The 22,898-nt window shown below is 42.7% G+C and overlaps 1 protein-coding gene across 19 annotated transcripts in view; it reads right to left on the reverse strand.

Moving 5' to 3' along the window:
* The window catches only part of SGIP1 (SH3GL interacting endocytic adaptor 1), a 248,289-nt gene that overhangs the window by 138,230 nt on the left and 87,161 nt on the right, over nt 1-22,898 (reverse strand). For all 19 annotated transcript variants that reach the window (XM_055140808.1, XM_055140807.1, XM_055140823.1 and 16 more), the window contains 2 exons: nt 8,287-8,350; nt 2,282-2,306 (listed from right to left, as the gene is read on the reverse strand). In XM_055140808.1, coding sequence (XP_054996783.1) covers nt 2,282-2,306; nt 8,287-8,350 — 89 coding nt within the window. The remainder of the gene's footprint in view (nt 1-2,281; nt 2,307-8,286; nt 8,351-22,898) is intronic.

The raw sequence follows: 22,898 nt of genomic DNA on the forward strand, positions 1-22,898 counted from the left end.
GGGAAACTGTCCATCAAACTGCTAACATTCTAAAGGTGATCATTAGGAAAAGAAATAAGCCACACATGCTAGGTCCGTGGCTACGACATCTTAAAAAAAAAATTGGTCTGCATTTGAAAGGACAATCCTCAAGGACTTCAGGACAGAAATCTAGGCCCATAGGCACCGGCATGATAATTCATTCTGAAAATCGGCTGGTCACATAAATGCGGCAAACTCAAAAGACACGTCAAAGTGGTAAGACGAGCCGCTAGCCAGTGACTTGCAATTAGCTACAAACTGCACACACTCTGTTGCTGAGAACAAGTATTTCTTGGAGTGTAACCTTCTCACACAGGTCTGCGTGACTGAAGTGAAATCCTTCCTCGTCCCTAATGTTCACAATATTTGTGGCACCTCCAGTGAAATAACAGAGAGCATAATAGCTCCTAAGTAAAGCCATGTGACTTGGGATGCTGCCAGAGATGAGAACATGGAAACTGAGGCTCAAAGACCTAATTGGGTCGGGGTGGGGTGGGGGGAGGGAAGGGGAGGCTTGCTAAGGACAGTCCACCGACCCTTCAGGCTCAGAATTGCTACAACATGCCAGCTGCTGTTCCAGCTGTGGGCGGAATGTGTACAGTATGTGGTATCTTCTGCAGACTTTAAAGCTAGTGGTCCCTGGAAGGGCAGGGGACACTGTGGTAGACATGGAGCCTCAGAGACAATGAGCAAGGGGAGAAGGAGTCTTTTTTTTTTTTTTTGCTTTTTGGGTCACACCCGGCAATGCACAGGGATCACTCCTGGCTTTGCACTCAGGAATGACCCCTGGTGGTGCTCAGGGGACCATATGGGATGCTGAGAATCGAACCCGGGTCGGCCGTGTGCAAGGCAAACGCCCTACCCGCTGTGCTATCACTCCAGCCCCGAGAAGGAGTCTTTGAGAAAGGAAAAAGGACAAGCCTGAGGGGGGTAGAGGGAAAGAAGCACAAAACAGGACCCAGCCTGGGAGAGCAGGAAGAGGAAGCACCGGTGCACTGAGCCTGGCCAATGAGAAGGGAGGGGACGAGAGGACCCAGGGAGGGGGTGGAGACAGAAGCCAAGAGGGGACGTGGAAGCAGAGAGTCCCCGAGACAGAGTTAAGGAGAGGCTCTGAGCCAGAAGCAAGAGGTGAGGAGAAGCTGAGTCTTCTGGGTCTTTTCTTTTTCCCTTGCTGAATAGAGCCTTGATTATAGTGTTACCCAACGTCTGATCAATTTCCATCTATTTTAACATTTCACGGTGAGAACTACATGAATGCAATAGGCACCCCAAAGTTCGGAACCTTGAATCAAATGTGGGAGAAAAACTCTTGCCATTGCTGCAATCAACACCCCAATTTAGGTCTGATATTAAAAAGAGTGATTAAAAAAGTATTTTTAGCCACCAGATTTATTTCCATTCTCACTCTGGCCCCAGTGAGCCTAGTATGAGTCCTTTTCCCCCCTCCCTTTCTCCTAGTAACAGCTGTTCCTTTGAACCTTCTGAATAGACATCTGATTTAGGTTTGAAGGAAGTCATTTTAAGAGTTGGTGCCGACTCCCATAAATACAACCTCGGTACATCCAAGTCTGCCATCACAGACTTCTTTAAAAGGCAAGAAATCTGGCAAGGCCGGCGAGGAGTCCGGGTAACTGTAAAATCTAAACCCAGTGGGCACATTTTTTTTCTCTTCCAGGCTGTAAATCCAGGCATAAGTGGTTTCAAGACCATTCCCTACTTACGAATTTAATATAGAAAATGTATCTGCAGCTCAGCTCTAAAAGGGGAAAAGCGTCCTTCCATTTTATTGGATCTCAGATCCATTACGACTTCGTGGGCTTTGCTTGAGAAAAAAGCATCCTCACCTAATGAGCTTTTATATCATTAAATTGGAAATGAAATAACCATTGCCGGTGGCCACCCTGCTGGGATGGCCTGGCTCTTGGCCCTCTACCCCCACCCCTCAGGTCTGGACGATGGTTTTGTTTGTCTGCACTGGGGCAGGGGTGTAGGTGAATGCAACAAATAAGTTTAACTTGACCAAGACGAATGTGTCCCATGCAATTATGAAAGAAAAAAAATCAAGTAAGGAAAAGTTCAAAAAGTAATGTAAGCTATTATTTCCCCACTGAGGATGAAAGAGACAGAGAGAGAGAGAGAGAGAGAGAGAGAGAGAGAGAGAAGAGAGAGAGAGAGAGAGATAGAGAGATAGGGCTTTGAGCAATTTAAACAGCAAAAGTGGAAGTGCAAACCTATTAAAAATGGTCATTGAAATACTTACAATTCCATCTCTATCTGGTGAACCTCTGTAAGAAAAAGAAATGTGTGACTATTAGAAAAATGAATCATTCTTGCTACACAGATAAAAGTATAAGAAGTATCATTAATCACCCTTCTCCCTCTCCCTTCTTCCCAGTTCCCACCCCAGAATCTGCTAGTGCGTTCCAGTAAACATCACTGTATCACTGTCACTGTCATCCCGTTGCTCATTGATTTCTTCGAGTGGGCACCAGTAATGTCTCCATTGTGAAAATTGTTACTGTTTTTGGCATATCGAATACACCACAGGTAGCTTCCCAGGCTCTGCCGTGCAGGCAGGATAGTCTCGGTAGCTAGCCGGGCTCTCTGGGAGGGGCAGAGGAATGGAACCTGGGTCGGCCGAGTGCAAGGCAAACGCCCTACCCACTGTGCTATTGCTCCAGCCCAGAATCTGCTAATAAAAATTTAATCAAAGCAAATTGATTGAGTAGTAATAGACTTTCTGTTTGTATGTGGGATATGGAAAGAGGTGATTAGTACTAAAAACTGGAGTCATGGAAGAAAAGATGGTTCAAAATGCATAGGCTTCACATGTGGAAACCCAGAGTTTGATCCCTGACACCACATGATTCCCCCCAAAGTCAGGAAAGACCAGACTTCTGAGCACCATCAGTTGTGACCCTAAAATCAAACCCCAAGTCAAACAAAGCACAAAACAACTGAACTTGCTGGTATAAGATCTTTTTCTCAATCGGGAGGTGGGGTGAGTGGAGGGGAGAATGTTCATGCAGTTTATTCTACTCATCTGGCTTTAATAGAACAACCATCAGGAACGTAAGCTGGAGATCTTCATCTCCCCTGAGACAGAGCTTGACTCCCTCCTTTAAGAAGAAACTTCTAGCATGTTTATTATCCTGGGAGTTGCCCGAATTTCAACTTGAGTGTGTGATTCCTTTCCTTTATGGTGGAACTCACCCTTAACGTTCTTTCTGGAGAAGCCCGTGTTCTCTCTTGAACACATAACGCTCTCTGTCTCCCTCCTCCTAATAAATGATTCTTCAAATAAATGGACTTTTTAAAATAATGAATTTCTATGATTGATTGATTTATCTTTGGTGCCACGCCTGGCTGTGCTCGGGCCTTACTCCTTGCACTGAATTCAGGGCTTACTCCAAGGTCTGTGCTCAAGGGACCATATGTCATGCTGGCAATGGACCCTGGGTCGGCTGGATGCAAGCACTCTATTCACTGTACTATCACTCTGTCCCTATGACTTTTTTAATCTTTGAGAGACTCTATTTTCCCCCATATGTTTGCTTTGACTGCTCTAATTAGAGGAGAGCAGGACACGGAGACTAAAGCTGCTTCTCTTCCCAGAAGGCACTTTGACTGAATCTGGGTGTCCAGAACCTAGAGACCCTACTGGTCACGGTTCCGTGACCATGAACACACTATTTAACACACCCAGCCATTTTTTATAGAGAGAAATGGATAGGTATTAAGAAAATTATTTATCTTATATAATGTAAGGTGAAGCTGGATCAATAGCACAGCGGGTAGGGCATTTGCCTTGCACGTGGCCGACCCAGGTTCGATTCCTCCGCCCCTCTTGGAGATCCTGGCAAGCTACTGAGAGTATCTCACCCGCATGGCAGAGCCTGGCAAGCTCCCTGTGGCATATTCATTATGCCAAAAACAGTAACAACAAGTCTCTCACGATGGAGACATTACTGGCGCCTGCTCGAGCAAATTGATGCACAACGGGATGACAGTGAGAGTGAATGTATGTGAACTTACAACAATTTCAGACATTAAGCATTCAAAAATATGTTGGTTGAAATTTTCGTTCTCTTTCATAACCTTTCTTTACTAGGAACACAAAATCATGTACTTTCAGCCATGCCAGACCTTTAGCAATATAGGAGGGATATTATTATTATTGTCATTTGGAAAACTGTCATTTGGAGGAATGTGAGGAAGGAAGCGAGAGGGTAGTCATGGCAACTTCCTATTTTAAATCACTTTATGGAGCTAGAAAAATGTTATTCTAAGCCACATGGAGCCAAAAATTATGCTTAGATGGGACCTGCACAGCTTCTGAGAAAACTTTACTAAGCGACTGAAATAGATACAAAATCTTGAAGAGTTTGGTGTGATTATAAGTGTTCTTTCATAGATCGGACAGAGTAATTAAATTCTACTGATTCACAGGGCATCAGATGTAGCAGGTATGTATATGTGTGTGTGTGTGTGTGTGTGTGTGTGTGTGTGCATGCCAGAAAGAGAGAGAGACACACACACAGAGTTGGTAGAATACTGTCTGGACTCCAAGATGTGATATTTTTTCTTTCCCACCAACACTTCCTTCAAAATTAGCAGAGAGATGGAGTGATAATACACCAGGGGTAGCATGCTTGCTTTGAATATGAACAACCTATGTTCAATCCCCAGCACTACATATGGTCCCACAAGAACTGCCAGCAGTGTCAGCGGTGATCCTGAGCACAGAGCCAGGAGCAAAGCTTCAGAACCACTAGGGTGGCCCCCAAGCTAAAATAAAACAAAAACCAAAGACCAAAAAAAAAAGAATCAAAATTAGCAGATGCTTAAAATTAGCAGAGGATTCAGAGCTGAGGATTCAGGATACTTGGCTTAAGACACTTGTGCTGAATGTGGCTGATCATTTCCAGGCATCACATGGTCGCTCATGCACTGCTGAGCTTGCCTGGGTAAACCCTGGTACTGCAGGGTGTGGCTACCGCATATCTTTGGGCCCTCAAATGGAACCACCAGCCCTGTTGGCCAAGAATTCTCAGAAGTGGTCCCTGTGCCTCCTAAGTACTTTTTGGGAAAGTCACACTGAATAAAAGTTCTAAATTATCAGAGTAGTCTAGGTAGATTACAAAGTACTTGATGGGATGGTACCATTTCTCAGAACTGGTGAGTTCTGAGTTTACATGAAGGCAAGGAGTTCAAAGACCATGGGGGCTGGAGAGATCTTTGAGTCTGAGGACATTCCTTGAACACAAGGTTGGTTCTATGACGCTTCATCCAAAATGAATAGGAAAAGTATCCACTGATCATAAATTGTAATCAATTGAACAATGATGGGTAGTTTCCACTACATACCTAGAGTGTGTGGGGGGGAAGACTCCTTATTTCCTCCCTTTAGAAGGGATAGCAGACACCCGGCCCATGTGTTGGCTATGACGAACTCAGCCAGTACCAGGCACGTTGTTGGACTCTTCTCCCTGTTGAACTTTTGCTTCCCTTTTGAATTTCCTGTCCCCACTTGCGATTATGGGCAGTAAGCGACAGAGACTTTCTTTAAAGCTAGGTGGACTTGCTTTCTGATAAGAATGCTCTCTTAGGCTGTGTCAAAAGTGACAATGGTGAAAAGGGACATAGCTGATGGTCAGGGCCAGGTCTGGCTCTCAGAGAAGTGATACTCATCTAATGGAAACCGAAGCAGCAAAGGATGGTGGACTCCCAGGACCTATGGGCAAGACGAGAACTGAGGTCCAGTCTTGACTCTGTAGATGAAACTTCTTTTGACTACTGAAAGAACATCAACTGCTTTGGGTAGGAAATGTTTAGAAAACAGCAATTTACTAAGTGATAACAAAAATAAGAGGATTCTCAGAAAAATAGTCCCAATTCAATTATTTAGAAAAATGCGCAGGACAAAAGTAAATACCAATTTCTGCAAAATACAAACATATACATACATATATGTAGGTTAAGAGTGATAACACAGCGGGTAGTGTTTGCCTTACACGCGGCTGACCCGGGTTCGATTCCTCTGTTCCTTTCGGAGAGCCTGGCAAGCTACCGAGTGTATCCTGCCTGCACAGCAGAGCCTGGCAAGCTGCCCCTGGCGTATTTGATATGCCAAAAACAGTAACAACAAGTCTCGCAATAGAGACATTACTGGTCTCCGCTCAAGCAAATCAATGAACAATGGGATGACGGTGCTACAGTGCTACAATATTATATATATAGGCTAATAAAATGTTTTATCATGGGGTTAATATAAATACATTTATAACAACACCCTGTAATGTCTGGGGGTTACTCCTGGTGTGGCACTCCTGGGATATATCCGGGGATGTCACATAGTACCATGAATGAGGCCTTCCACATGTGAAACCCTCTGAGCCATCTCCCTAATCCTATGGAACAATTTTTTATTATATGAAGTGCTAAAAAATATAAGATAAGGAGTCAAGTAGTTAGTATTTTGACAAAAAACAAAAAATACCTCCATAGCACCAAATCCTTTACCTGGCTTTCAAGTCTTTAAGGCTTTCCCCACGTTGGGAAGCCTTAAAGTCTTTAGCCCACGTTGGGAAGATCCTTCTGCTTGCTACTGAAGACACTCCCTGTGTGTGTCCCCACATCTCCTTTCCAGCCTTGCCCTCCAGCGTCACCTATGCTCGTGTGCAAACTGGTTGACAGACCAGCTTATTCTTTTCACCGCAAAAGCCTAACTTGACTTTTCCCCCTCTTCTTTCGCTGTTGGTTCCTTTGAGTGAAATATTAGTCCTGGTCTTTCCTAAAGTCCTTTCTCATATCTTGTCTCTCTGGAGCATCTGTTAAAATCTGAGTTTTCTAACTGTAAAATTTCCCTATCTTTAAATTTTGATTTCTCATAAGGAGGTAACATATATTAATCTTTATTGGTGACAACACAGCCACTTGCTAAAGAATTAGGTAGCCACTTGCTACCTAATTATTAGGTACCATACAAGAAGGCATGAAGGTACCATCTTAAAGAAAGACTTAAGTTTGTGTGGTAGCTAATTTATCCTGTGAATTATGAATTCTCAAAGGAAAAGGATGTGGTATCATGGTCATCACTGCATAATAAATTTCTGAAAAGGGGAAAATACAAAGCAAAAGCGAGAAATCATTGTAGACATCCTCATTTTATCCATTGGCCAAACAACTATTGAGTTTTCTAACATTTTCTAACATTCTTCCAGGGATTCCATCCAAATGTGTTCATGGGTTCACTCTATGCTCTACAAGCAACCACAGGGTGGCTGGTTCTATGGATCACACACAGTCACAGTTGACTTATAGTAGTGTTTTTCCTTATGTTCATCTTGGTTAGAATCTTGCCATTCTGACTTCCCTTATTTTAGTTTGCTATCTGGCTCAAAAATGCATTTAAGATTTTGTATCAGAACTTCAATTCTAAGGACAATTTAAAATGCTGAAATTGGGGCTGGAGTGATAGCATAGCGGGTAGGGCGTTTGCCTTGCATGCGGCCAACCCGGGTTCAAGTCCCAGCATCCCATATGGTCCCCTGAGCACCGCCAGGAGTAATTCCTGAGTGCAGAGCCAGGAGTAACCCCTGTGCATCTCCAGGTGTGACCCAAAGACCAAAAAAATAAAAAAATAAAAATAAATAAATAAAATGCTGAAATTTGTGGAATGATACTGTTTTATCATTAGACCATTTCAAGATAGGTCTGGCTGTGTCTTTCTGTGGGCAACTGATTATCTTGGGCATGGTCATTCAAATGTGAAAGTTTATGAAGAGTTGTTTCTGGCATTGGTTTCTTATTTGCAGTCAAATAGCATGCTCTTCCTGTGAATTCTATTGGGCCATGAACTATTTTGCTTGTAAAAAATTCCCAGGATATTAAGTAAGTGTTGAGGAATGATATCTAGTCTAACTTCTGTCTCTTTCAAACCTACTATTGTTTGTACTTTCCATCAGTCGGGAAAGCCTAAAGATGTTTCAAAAACAATAGTGCCATCTCTCTTTCCTTGGGCACATCTGAGAAGTGGTCAAAGAAACAGCACATGCTGAAAGCTGAACACCTGGGGGAAAATCTTCTCTTTGAGTGCAAACCAAGAACTGTTCATGCTCAAAAACTGAAAATGGGGAGAACAATGCAAAGTAAATGGTAGACAAGAACACTATGTGCACGTTTCAAGGTCAATCTTAGCATATCTAAGGCAAAGAACTTTTTAAGGGAAGTAAATTTTTTTAGGGGGAGGTAAAAAATACATACGTTGAATCAGTGTCCTTTTCTTTCTTCCGTATTCCAAAGGCCTTTCTGGTACGTTTTTTCAATCCTGTGGGGAAATAACAAAGGGTCAAAGAGATATATTTTCTGTATTTTTTCTATTCACATTTACAACATTCAAGTGTGTATACTGTATACATGTGTATATGTGTGTTTGTGTGTATGTATATATATGCATATATATACATATATATGTGTTTTTTTTCTGGATCACAGACATATTTTAATTTTATTTTATTTGGGCATTTTGGGTCAAACTGGCAGTTTTCAGGGCTGGTTCTGGCTCTGTGCTCAGGAATCACTCCTGGAAGTGCACAGTGAACCATATGCATTGTCAGGGATCAAACTAAGATTAGTTGCATGTAAGGCTACTCCCTTAATTCCTGTACTAGCTCTCTGGCCCCACAAACATACTTTTAGAGTTGCATTTCACAGTCACCAGTTAAATGTTCCAGAAGTAATGAAAGGTTCTTTATTTGTGCTTAGCACTGTAAATTCTTAACACTAGATGCCATAGAAGAATATAAAAGAATGGAAAGGAGATCAGGGGCAGGTATAAAAAAGATTATAAGCTTCCTTTAGACTACTGTTATTCATCATATGTACCAGTCTCTGCTGAAAAATGAAATCACAGGACTGAGATGAATAGCAGTTTCCAGATTAGATACAGATTATGTATAAACCATACGAAGAAGTTCAATAGGCCTGACACATGTGTCTGCACCCCCTTAATCCCATCTCTTCTTTTTATATCTCCTCGCTATGAATTAGATAGTTATCTAGTCTTTGATCAACCTCTACGGTCTGTATTACTGCAATACTTTCTCCTATCCAGGATTACCTATAGTCTATTTCCCACATGATTTGATGATAGAATGTTAAATTTATCCTTCAAGGCCCAGCCAAAAACCACTCCATTTATGAGTGCACCTCAATCTTAACGGTATAAAAATGCCAGAATATTCTATGCCTCCACCCTACACACACACTCAAGGGTCATCTTATTATTTCTAGACTCTCATTTTTATCCTGTTTGAGATTTCAATGTATTTTTTACTTCATCGCTACACATTAGATTGTAAGTCTTGTGTTAGTATTAGCTTAGCAGAAGAAATGCCGATACAACCATAACTTAAGCTTGTTATTGGTGTTTGCAAAGTTTTGACACAGTGAAACCGAAAAGTCACTGACTTTCAGGATTCCTTTGCTATTATAAGGTGAAACAAAAGGAAAAACACCAACAGAATCAGCAATTTGATGACACCTTCTTCCAAAACAAGTGAGTCAGTTCAATATGCCCAGATGATCTGAGTCATTCATTATCTGGCTCTCAAATATAATATCCAAAATGCCTCTGTTCAGTCTAATTTTGCAATTTGACAGTCATTCCATGTAAGCCATTTAGGACTTTAAAATGACAGTGTTTGTTTTTAAAATTGATTTTTCAAAACTCCTCCCACATAAAACTATTCTTTAATTTTCTCTAGTGAGGAGTTTCCATGAAAAATTATTGCCATTTAAAACCCTCAAGCCATGACATTTAGGAACATCTTCCCTCCCATTTAATTTATTGTTGGGGGGGCCTGGGGGATGCTTCTAGACAATACTGAAATAACTCAGGCCACACTTCACTGGGCCCCTCCCAGTGAAGCTTAAGGAGCCAGGCAATGCAGGACCTTACAAATGTCTGGCATATGCTCTAGCCCTCGAAGCTGTCTTTCTGGGCTCAGGCCTCAGTCTTTTAAAATTTCGTTCTTTTTATTTTCTTTTTGGGTCATACCTGGCGATGTACAAGGGTTACTCCTAGCTCTGCACTCAGGAATCACTCCTGGCAGTGCTCAGGGGACCATATGGGATGCTGGGAATCGAACCCGGGTTGGCCGCGTGCAAGGCAAATGCCCTACCTGCTTGCTATCACTTCATTCCCAAACGTTTCTTTCTTTTATTGGGGGGTGGGGGCGGTCACACCTGGCGATGCACAGGGTTTACTCCTGGCTTTGCACTCAGGAATTACTCCTGGCTCAGGGGACCATATGGGATGCTGGGAATCGAACCCGGGTCAGCCATATGTAAGACAAACACCCTACCCACTGTGTTATGGCTCCAGCCCCAATTTCGATTGTTAAAAACTTTCTTCCACTCACCTTTCACGAGGCTTATTTTTTTTAAAGACAAATTTTAGTTACAATAGTAACTTCATACTTCCTTGGGTTTCGAGTCTCTTAGATGGTTTTTCCATGCTTCTAAATTTAACTTTGGGTTCAGAACAAATGTTATGCTCACCAATCACTACTGGTTTTTACAGTCATAAAATGAATCTATTTGATGAAGGGGGCACCACTGGCAGTGCTTCGGGGACCAAGAGGTGCCAGGGATTGAATGCAGGGTCCCTGCACACAGCATGTGTCCCAGACCTTTGAGTCACCTCTCTGGAACCCCAAAGCATATTATGCTCTGTAACTTGACCAAGAGATAAGAAATAGCATAAACTACCCAATAGATCAAACGATGCACAAGAATTATAGTGATTATTTTTAATAAATTAGTCACAGGTGATTATTTTTGATAAATTAGTCACAGGACAGGCAACTGTAGTGTACCATAAACTCTGACCTGATTTCAACTGCTGAATTTGGATATCAGTCAAATGAACCGGGTCATGAGCCTCACAATTTGTTCATTTTCTAGTGAAAAGTGCACTGGATCAGGGTTTGGTCCAACCCAGAACTGTTTCTAATTGTGTGGCTGAATCTTAGCTGTATTCTCCTTTTGTTCCTATCTCTCAGTCTCTAGCGAATACGCTGATAATGAGGGACGAAAGAAATCAAGTCCTTTACAAACTGTTGGTCTGTTACTTTGAGTTTCAGGAAATCAAATTTCTAATACATCTAGACATGAGATGCTTATAGAAATATACCAAAGAGGTGACATTTCAAAAAAAGCAATACTAATTAAATTGTTAGGTAAAAAAAGGATTTTTCCATGGCTGGAGCAATAGTACAGTGGGTAGGGCGTTTGCCTTGCATGCAGCCGATCAGGGTTCAATTCCCAGAATCCCATATGGTCCCCCGAGCACCACCAGGAATAATTCCTGAGTGTGAAGCCAGGAGTAACCCCCGTGCATTGCCGGGTGTGACCCATAAAGCAAAACAAAACAAAACAAAACAAAACAAGATTTTTCCTTTCATGAAAATTGTCAAAACTTGGAAAGTTTAAGAATACCAGGGGAAGTGATACAGCTCTAGAGTTTTCCATGTTTTGATATTCCTGTTTTTGGTCCCAGGGCAATGTTTGTCTCATAGAAACTGTTTGGGAGGATTCTTGTTTCCTCCGTTTTCTGGAAGAGCTTGAAAAGGATTGGGAGTAGGTCTTCTTTAACAGTTTGGAAGAGCTCACTAGTGAACCCATCTGGCCACCCATCTTGTATCTCAGTGCCTGCAGTCTTGAGATCTGGAAAGTTTTTAGGGACAATTTCTTTATCACATTGTTTCTTTATCACATTTGCCTTCCTGTTCTTCAGACACTGATGATACTTAAATTTTTCTTTTTGAATTCATTCCATAATTCTTTAGTATACTGTTCATTCCTTTTCAGGTAGTCAGCAAAGTACAAGGAAGTATGAAAGTCAAACTGAAAATACTACTATAGTCAGAAATGACAGGAAATAAAAACATGGTAAGTAATTAAAAAAAAAGTCAATAGAATGCCTGAATAGCAGAATAACAGAAGCAGAGCCAAAGATGGAGGAACTCCACGTTGAGAAGGAGGAAACCACTATGAAACAGCAGAAATGTGGGAAATCATCTGAAAAGAAGTGAACAGTACACCAGAGAATTATGGAATGAGCTATATGCATAGTGGGGAGGGGAGCAGGCCGGGGATATTGTTGAAAGGAAGGGGACCTTGGTGGTAGGATTGGCGTTGGAACATTGTATGTCTGAAACAACTCTATTATGAAGAGCTTTGTAAATCATGGTGCCTCAATAAACATTCCTGAAAAATACAATACAAATAAAAAGGAAGCATAGTGATATAAAGGGCCAGTGATGGTAATAGCTTTGATGCTGAGTTCAGAACAAGAAAAATTGTAGGAAAGAAGAGGGCGGGGGCAGGGGGTTGCTGGTACCTGGTAACGTGCACGGGGGTAAAACAGGGTCTGAAATCTGAACCAGCCCAGAGGCATGGAGGCCTTTGTCACAAAGACCCGAATCAGGAGCTGGAGAGTCATGGAGATGCAGAATTCCAGGCCAGTGCAAGGAGGCTTCCTAAGGGGGGAGGGTGGGGTGGCTGGACTCCCTGAGGAAGATGCTCCATCACTGGAACCAAGGCCAAGTGAAGAATATCAACAAAAGGCCATCACCTGCCCCCAGATCTCCCCCTTGACAACCTAGCAATGGACTGCACTGGGGTTAGTTTGGGAAAAAGTGTATGTAGACTAACTTGGGCAGAGGAAATGTTGATGCCACCTAGGCCACACTGCTTCCTGTATGCCCCCTCCTGAGATTGTGTTTCTATACTGGATCATTGGGATGCTTACGGGGCTCTCTGCAGTCTATATTCTCTCTTGACTATATAACTTAACCGACCTCTCTTTTTTGGGATGGAACGATAGCACAGCAGGTAGGGTGTTTGCCTTTCATGCGTCTGACCCAGGTTTGATTCCTCCGTCCCTCTCGGAGAACCTGGCAAGCTACCAAGAGTATCCCGCCCGCACGGCAGAGCCGGGCAAGCTACCCGTGGTGTATTCAACATACCATAAACAGTAACAACAAGTCTCACAATGGAGACATTACTGGTGCCTGCTCGAGCAAATCTATGAACAACAGGACGACAGTGCTACCGCTCTTTTTAGCTCCTTTTATCCTCCCCAATAAGCTTATTGTCTCCTCCTGAAATTCTTTTCTGTGAGGGAAAGGTAATGAACCCAAAATGGTCTGCGTGAGTCCTCCTGAAATTCTTTTCTGTGAGGGAAAGGTAATGAACCCAAAATGGTCTGGGTGAGTGCGATTAGGATTGACTTTCCTTTTCTGCAAAGAAAATTTTCTTGCTTTAGCCTGAGTCCACCCACGGCTCCCAAAAATCAGGTGTCCAGGATCATTCCCTACGCTGTGCAGAACAAGTGGGCTTCAGGCTTGATGGCTGTCCCATGGGGCTGGTAGAATGTGTGGCTGGTGGGACATGAGCATCTGTGCTGTGCAGGAACTCACAGCAGACTTTCACCAGTCTTAAATCTCACAGCCACTTCCCTAGGTGTTGAAGGTGGGTGGAGAAAATCAGATTTCCTTCTCGAGGCTGCAGCCTTTCTCCTCCTTTCTCCTTCCCACTTCACATAAGCTACTGGGGGAACCTCTACCAGCAACAAAATTGGTTCAGGGTCATGAACCACGCAGAGTCTATCCTGTCCCCCCAGGAACGTCAACCCTGCCAATCACCCCTCTGGCCTATCCTTCCCTGAACCCTCACGCTTCCCTGCTTATTGAGAAGATACTAACCAGGAGAGGCCCAAGTGGCATGTCGCCTCCCCGCTGGCAAGCTGGCAGCAAGTGGCTGTCTCTGGGGCGGTGTCTCCGGGATGGAAAAAGACAAGGAGCAGGACAACCAAGAGGAAAGTCAGAGACAGCAGCCGGAACAGTTCTAAGTGGGACCGGCCCTGGGTGTCTGGGGGATGACACCCTCTGTGGTTGGGAGAGAGAGTCCTGTGAGAGGCACTGCCCTTAGAGCACCATCCTTACTCATCTGAGTCTTGACACATTCTCACTGTTTTCACTCACAGCTTCATCATGCGGTCCACTTTCCCTATAAGTGATGCTGAAGAAGGCATCACTCTGGGAGATCATGTTCCTAGGGTCTACCTGGTCCTTCTGCTTCCTACTTTTCCTTTTCCTCTCTCAGTGATGTTGAGGAGAGGTTGGACCAGACAAAGTCTGAGCACAAAGGCAGCACCAGGGCTGGTTGTAGGCACTCAGAATCAGAAGAAGTGGCACGCTGGATATAAGGAAGGCAGACTTCCGGTGTTTGGGGGTAGTAGATAAGCATGGTGAAGAGAGGAATATAAAATATCCATTTCAGGCCGGAGTGATAGCACAGCAGGTAGGGTGTCTGCCTTGCACATGGCCAACCCAGGTTTGGTTCCCAGCATCTCATATGGTCCCCCTGAGGACTGCAAGGAGTAATTCCTCAGTGCAGAGCCAGGAGTAACCCCTGTGCATCACTGGATGTGACCCAAAAAGCAAAAAACAAAAACCAAAAACCAAACCAAACCAAAACAAAAAACACATTCCTTTCTACCACCTTAGAAGTGCATTAAATGGGAAGGAAGGGAGGATCAGAGAGCTAGTACGGGAGTTAAGGTGCAGACCTTGCACATAGTCAACCCCAGTTTAATCTTCAGCATCACACAGGATCCCCCAAGCACTACCAGGAATGACCGATAAGCACAGAACCAGGAGAAACCCCTGAGCACCAGCAGGTTTGGCCCTTCCACCCGAAAATAAAACAAACAAAAGACTGGGTGAAAGGGAACAGAATCCATGGTTTTCCTTGGAATCCAAAGATTTAAGATCAATTTGACATCTTGCTATTACTTATTTGCCGTGAAACTTTTACAGAAAACCTTAGAAGGACCGTGTTGCTTTCCATATGAGATTCATGGTGTCACAGGACATGAAGTTTGGAAGGATCCTCTATTCTCTGCCACTATGGGGGAAAGAAGCCCTTGTGTAGTGAGTTATAAGTGTCAGGTGCTGTACTGAACCCTTCACACAGACAAGCCCAGCAACTTCAGAAGGTATTACTGGCCCACCCACTTCATGGGTTAAGAGACATAACATAGACCTGCACGGGATGGGAGATGCACTCTGAAAATAGAATATAGACCAAAGACAATGGCCACGTAATGCCTCTGTTGCAAACCACAACACCCAAAAGGAGAGAGAGAGAACAAGGAGGAATGCCCTGCCACAGAGGTGGGGTGGGGCGGGGGGGGGGGGATGGGGTGGGAGGGTGGGAGGGATACTGGGAACATTGGTGGAGGGGACTAGGCATTGGTGGAGGGATATAAACAAAATGCAGACATGAAAGTTCATAAGTTTGTAACTGTGACTCATGGTGATTCACTAATAATAAATAAATAAATAAATAAATAAAGAGACATAACATAAATACAAAAGTATAGATGAAATGTGTTTGGAATGCAGATAGTATTTCAGCAGCTTATTTTATCCCAGCCCTTCTCAGATAGGAGCAATCACTGCATTCACCAAGGTGTGTTACCCAGGGGCCTGAGAAGGAACTCGCTCAACTGTCCTATAGGTGGTGAACATCCAAAGACCCTTTGCTCTACTCTAGAGCTCATGGACCTTCTTTATGAGTATCCGATTGTTAGTTATCACTATTTACTTTGTTTGCCCTCTTAATTTTGACAGTAAACTGATTTTTAAGATTGAAAAGTATTTCTAGGAAAATTAAACTGCATGTTTCTGAAACACAAAGGCCACCTTTTGTATGTTTGAATTTTAGTACATCACCCAGTAAACATAAGAATACCCAATAAGTGTTTGCTGAATGGTTTGTTTCGGTAATAATTGTAACCTTTCAGCATGAGTCTTCATCAGATTGTAGGGTTACGTAAAGGTGAATCACATGTAATGGAATTACTTCTTTTTTGCAGGAACCCAGGCCAAACATTTAGTTCCAGAAAAAAAAAAAGAACAGGCAAATTTAATTACCCTGGGCGTAATGCCGAATATTGATAGCAACTCCAGACTGGCATATCTATTCATTACAATGTGACTGCATTTCTGTCAGGAAAGATTTAGATGCCGTGCATATCAGCTCTTTCTCTAAAGTTTAAATATAGGTACTATCATCTGAGTCAGAGTCTGTCACAAGAAGGTTTTACAGAAAGATGCAAATCCAGTTAAGATAGATTCAGTCGGTCTCTCCATGATTTGTTATATCTATCATATCTAGTGTCTGGGCTCCTATCCAGGATATGGGAGATGCTTAATTCAGGGGAGCACTGGATAGTAGGAGAAGTCAAGTTCAGTTTCTTGCAGTATAGAGCTTGTTGTACTTACTTTATAAATGTTTGTGGGTTGCTCCATATATTTGCAATTCTAAGCAAAATTGTTCAATTGTGGTGAGCATGTGCTCCTTGGTCTTGAATGCCTTTACAGCTATTTTTATGTGACTCAAAGGAAACCAGGTGATCTTTGTACTTAGTGAGCATAAAGCTTCTTTATAAGATAGGACCAATTCTGAGCATAGCCTCCTGGGGAGATGCATATACGGACACACTCCATTAGCAATGACATGCAAAAGAGTCGCATACGGATGGCACCTTGGAGCTCCGATTTGATTTATGGGAATACACTCTGGTGTACTAAAATGGAAATTTCTAGAAGGCAATTAAGAACTTCAATGAGGTAAAAATAGGGATGACCTTTAAAAATAGAAAATATTTGACCTTTTGTTGGCATGTTTAGGAGAAAAGAGTCACGAAACAGATTTGTCACAAAGATGTCTTTAGTACTATTAATGTAATGAAGAAGAATTGGGGAGAGAGCTTCCAAACTGTGCCTGAGAGACTGGGGGTGGGGGAGCCCTTGCGGGCGATTGACAGCCAACTGGTGCTGTGAGGATAGAGAGCTGCTCAGATCTTGGGGGTCACCCAGACAATGTTCAGGGGGCCCCAGGGCCTCATTCAGTGGTGCTTGGGTTCTTATGAAGCTTTATTAGAGATGCCTGGGGGTCCTGATAGTGCTGGAGGTTGAGTAAAATGGGCTGATTCACCTTAAAACTTGTATTATCTTACCGACTCAGGAAGAGTGTAAAGTTGATGAACAATTTTATTTTTATTATTATTATTATTTGCTTTTTGGGGTCACACCCAGGGATGCTCAGGGGTTACTCCTGGCTCTGCACTCAGGAATTACTCCTGGTGATGCTTGGGGGACCATATGGGATGCCGGGGATTGAACCTGGTCGGCCACATGCAAGGCAAATGCCCTCCCTGCTGTACTATCACTCCAGTCCCTAGATGAACAATTTCTATAAATCTGAAGTACAGTTAGCAAGAACCAAGCGAAACATGCACAATTGTATAGAGAGCAGAAGTTTCCTAAAGACTTGGATGCAGATGTCATATTCAACACCTATGGGGCAAAGCATTTAACCTCTCACTTATCTCAACAATTTATCATGAAAGGGTTTTTTAAAATTAAATATTCAGTGGCTGTAAAGCCCTCAAATAACCTAAAATACTTAATTTTATGCAATGCCATTTTTTTCCGTTGCCCTCTTGATGGGCTGGAGCGATAGCACAGCGGTTGGGCATTCGCCTTTCACGTGGCCGACCCGAGTTCGATTCCTCTGCCCCTCTCAGAGAGCCCAGCAAGCTACCGAGAGTATCGAGCTCGCGCGGCAGAGCCTGGCAAACTACCCTTGCGTATTGGATATGCCAAAAACAGTAACAATAAGTCTCTCAATGAGAGACACTACTGGTGCCCGCTCGAACAAATCGATGAGCAAAGGGATGACAGTGACAGTGACAGCCCTCTTGGTACTTATGAAACAAGAAGAAATTGTGTATCTTAACTGATTATATTAAAACCAAGCACAGAACTTATTTGGACACTTGCAGTGACCCCAGGGCTCTATTCCTTTAGAAATCAAACCATAACATAAACATTTGAAAATAATTAAAATTTCCAACTTCCTTTGGGTGTAATTATAGCAACAAAACTAAACTTGGGCTCAAGAAATGCAACTAACATTTATAATTAAAAAATGGGGATAAAAAGGCACAAATACTTTCAGTAACAGGAACGTACACCAAGATGAAGCCTTTATTACATGTAAGTCTGTGGCAAAATCAGCTAGCTTTCCCAGCATGATCTGAAAGCAAGCCAGAGTCTCTTGTGCTTGGATTAGTGGGATATAAATTTTGGAGTTTCCCTTTTCCAGCCTAGCTGGAGACACGCAAGCTCTGCTTAAGAGAAAAACTCAGCAGACATGGGAAATAAATCTGATTTGTACTAAGAAAAGCTTGGTCTGTGAAATTGTTTCTCTCTGATTCTCTTTCCTCCTTCCCTTACTCGTCTTTTCCCACATTCATAGATTCTTATCTCTCCCCTTCATCTCTGATCTCCACCAAGTCTGACATCGATAGAACAAAAATTAAAATGAACAAAAAACCACATCCACCCCAAATGATTTGTTACTGTAGCATGCTTGTCTCGTTATTCATAGATTTGCTCGAGTGGGCACCAGGAACGTCTCCATTGTAGAGACCTGTTACTGGTTTTGGCATATCGAATATGTCTCGGGTAGCTTGCCAGGCTCTGACGTGCGGGCGGGATACTCTTGGTAGCTTGTCAGACTGGAAAAATAGCACAGCAGGTAGGACGTTTGTCTTGCACACGGCCGACCCGGGTTCAGGTTAGATTCCCAGCATCCCAGAATCCTATATAGTCCCCCGAGCACCACCTAGAGTAATTCCTGAGTACATGAGCCTGGACTGGAGCGATAGCCTTGCACGTGTTCAATTCCTTCGTCCCTCTCTGAGAGCCTGGCAAGCTACCGAGAGTATCCTGCCCACATGGCAGAGCCTGGCAAGCTACCCGTGGCATATTTGATATGCCAAAAACAGTAACAAGTCTCATAATGGAGACCTTACTGGTGCCTGCTGGAGCAAATCATTGAACAACAGGACAACAATGCTACAGTGCTACTCATATAGACTCTCATTTTCAGGCATAAAGAACAAGAAAACTAATTGAACTGTATTCACCAAATCTTATTTTTAAAACACTCTAACTTCAGCAAAAAAAAAAATCAAAGAAAGCAAACTGGATAACTACGTAGATGGTTTTCATATGTCTTGGCCTTTCCATCCAGAGAGGAAGAAACAAATCATTTGGTAAATTCTTTTTTATTCCCCACTATATTTAAACCCTTGATTTACAAAGCTGTTCATGATGATTTGTTACAGGCATTTAATATTCCTACACCAATTCCACCACCACTGTCACTTTCCCTCCACCAGTTTCCATTTTCCCAACCACTTCTTAAGCTTGTGCCTGTATTAGTCCCACAATAATTTATTTTACCTTGCTTGTTACCATTAAATGGATAACAGAATGATCAAAAAATTATTTTGATGGAAAAAAATTGTGAAAAATTGTTGTATCTCGCCATGAGGACATTTAGTCCTTGAAAGAGGTTTTACTAAGTTGTTGTTGCCAAGTTAAGCCTTCTGTGTTCATGTTTTTGTGAGTTGACATTGGTTGGCTGCTGCCTTATATCCCATCCAATCTGGTGTGCTACTACTGGCACGTCAGAATTGTACAGTTTGGACATGTCACACTCTAGAAGATGCAGATTATTTGTTTACTGGACAATTAAATATTTAATTGGGTATGGCTACTTCATCCAGAAGTATGGGGAGATGGGGTGAGGTTGTCCACTTCAATCTTGAGAAGACCTGGAGTTTTCAGCCACAAAAACCCTTGTACCTGGAGTTTGGGGCAGGTTAAGTTTGCTGTGGCATTCAGTCCTGAGGTGGTGTGGTCCAGCCTGAGGCTTGATAAACAGCTTTGGTATGTGGGAGTGGCTGTCAGGGTTATATTTGATGGAAGCTGGCCTGAGATTATCCTGGAGGTCTCAGTCCTTCGACAAATTCTTTAAGATGGTACTACTTTGGGTGCTTCGAGTTAAATTTTGAAAGGACTATTAGGAAAGGAAATGGGCATGTTTTAAATAGAATTCTTTTGGTTTCGTTCTGCACCAAAGCAGAGAGGTGGGCAAGTAAAAAGATTTTGAGATAGCGCTACCTACTGAACACTGCAGGCTATGAACCAACTCGATTTAGAATCAGTGAAGCTACTGGTCATTTCAAAGAGGACTTCTGGGACAGAAACCAGGAGCTCTTAAAACTGTGACCAAGGGCTTTAAGGTTTCCAGGGTGCAGTGCTCACTCAAGCATTTTTTTTTCCTGTGATTCTACGAGATCCTTCTACCCAAAACTGTGTGATGTGGAGAAGTCAGGACTGGTACCTGATCTCTTCAGGGCCATGTTGAAATGATGTAAATTGTAGCATGGACAGAAGAAAGGAATCAAAGTAGAAATGACTTAAATAAAAATTATACCTTTTTTATCCTTTACCCTAATGAAAAACAGAAGAATCAATAATGCCTACTTCCAAGATGGAAGAAGAGTTGTTAAAATGTTAAAAACTTGATTTCCATCCTAACAGAAGCAAGGGGGGGACCTCTTACTGAGAGGGGGTTGGGACTTGATGGAGGGGAAGGTGTCAGATGTACATAAGGAGTGTGAAACTAGAGCCTCGAAATTCCACGGCAAAGCCAAACAGCAGCCAAACCCTCTAAACCAAGGAAACAGCACAGTTGAGCAAGTGTAGGACGTGAGTCAGGTGATGTGATGAGGGACAGAGAGCTGACCAGATGGAGTGGCGCTGCTCCTCGGGTTCCCAGGTGTGGGTCTCATGGCCCCCTCGCCAGAGCAGCTCCCTCTGCTGTGACTATCCATGCAGCTTGGGGCTGCCATCCCCTGAGGAAGCACAAAGCACGGCTGCACCGTCCATCCAACAGGAAACCCCGACATGCTCTAAGGCGGGAGCTGATTCCCTGTGGCCCGAGGCTCTGCAGCCAGAAGAAGGCTCGGCCATGAGAACTCACAGGGACCCCCTCACACCAATTTCCTTACAAGGTAGATCCCAAAGAAACTCCATGGCAGAGAACAGACAAAGGGGAAAACATATTACCTTCTCCTGAAGATAATATACAGGTGGCCAGTGGGTAGATGAAAGTAGTTATTGTCACTGGCTATCAGTGTGAAGTATAAATTAAAATGACAGTACAGTCTCATCTCATGTCGGTAGGAATGGTATGAATCAAAAAGATTAGAAGCAACCAGTTCACACCGGTTAGCCCTGGTTAATAGAGATGTGAGGAAGAGGCCATCCTCATTCACTGTCCCTGGGAATGTCATCCTGTTCGGTCCCTATGGAAACAGTATGGAGCATTCACAACAAAAAACAGAGCTTACACTGGACCCCATGATTGCTCTTTTTATCTTTTTTGTTTCTAATTAAAAATTATTTTATTTTATTTTTATAAAGTTGTTCACAATAATCATGATATTTAATATTCAAACACCAATCCCACCACCATTGCACCCCCTCCAACCACCACATCCAACCCACATCCCAAACCATGCCCCCAAAGCAGAACCAAAAAAATTAGTTTTGTATGGAGGAAAGTATGTGAATATTGTTGTAATGCCTTCTACTTTAAACCCCATCAAGTGTGGTGGGCTACTTTTGGTACATCAGTGGTATATTACATGAAAACTCTTCTTATCACCTACCCTCTCCCCCCCAACACACAAAAATTAATTCCATTAAGATGTATGCATACCTATGTTCATATGTTCATTGCAGTGCTTTGGACAATAGCCAGGATATGGTAGCAACTCAAATGTCCAACCACAAATGAATGGATAAAGAAGTTGTGGTATATATACACAATGGAATACTATGCAGCAACAAAAAGATAAAAAAACTACAGTTTACTGCAACATGATAAAACTACAGGATAACAAGTTAATCAAAATAAGTCAGGAGGACAAAGACCAGATGACCTCACACATCTGTGGAATATAGAGATAAAATAAGGGATTAGACAGTATTAAACAATGAAAAACCCTTGGTCTTGGAATGCATAGCCCAGATATCAAGCAGTGAAGGGTGGGATATGAGAAAAGAAGAGGTGAATTAGAAGTGGTAGAGGATCTTGGGCACTTTGGGGGTAGTGGGGTGCAATAATTTTATACCTCAAACCATAAATACCGGCACTGTAGTAACCATGGTTATAGTAACCAACTAGAGTTAAACAATAATAAAAGCCCCAGAGACACTCTTCTCAGGGATCACTTCTAGCTCAGAGGGTGCTCCAGGAAGCATCGGGGATGCTGGTGATCAAACCTGGGTTGACCAAGTACAAGGAAGTGCCTTACCTGCTGTCCTATTGCTCTGGCCTCCAGAATGGTGATTTTCCCATAATTAATCAGTATTCTCTTCACCAGTGTCCCAGTAGAAAGTTTACATATAACTCTAGCCTTTTATTAAATGCTTAGACGTATGCAAACTCTAGACACCAGGACCACTATTAAAAGATCACCTCATCTAATACAGTGATTGACTGAACAGAAGTCTGGTAAGCATCTATCATATAATGGAAATTCCTCTGGATTAGGCCTAAATTATCTTATATTACCCTGGAATTATGCAAGATCAGAAGGAATTTACCAAAAGATACCCCCACCCTCTTTCTTTTAAGTGCCTGACACCTATTTTAGTTCTTTTCTATCTACTATTCATGCCTAGGCATAATCTTCTGATGTTTGGGGTATAGGGAGTGAGATGAGGATTTCAGGAGTAAATTCTTGAAGGCCATAGTAAGAAATTAAAGGTCATGCAAGTTCTTCTGTTTTATTTTGAGGTCACACCTAGCTGTGCTCAGGGCTTACTCCTAGTAAGCATTAATGGATTACTCCTGTTGTTGTTCAGGGGAAC

Source organism: Sorex araneus, chromosome 5, assembly GCF_027595985.1.
Source record: "Sorex araneus isolate mSorAra2 chromosome 5, mSorAra2.pri, whole genome shotgun sequence".
Taxonomy (NCBI): Eukaryota; Metazoa; Chordata; class Mammalia; order Eulipotyphla; family Soricidae; genus Sorex; species Sorex araneus.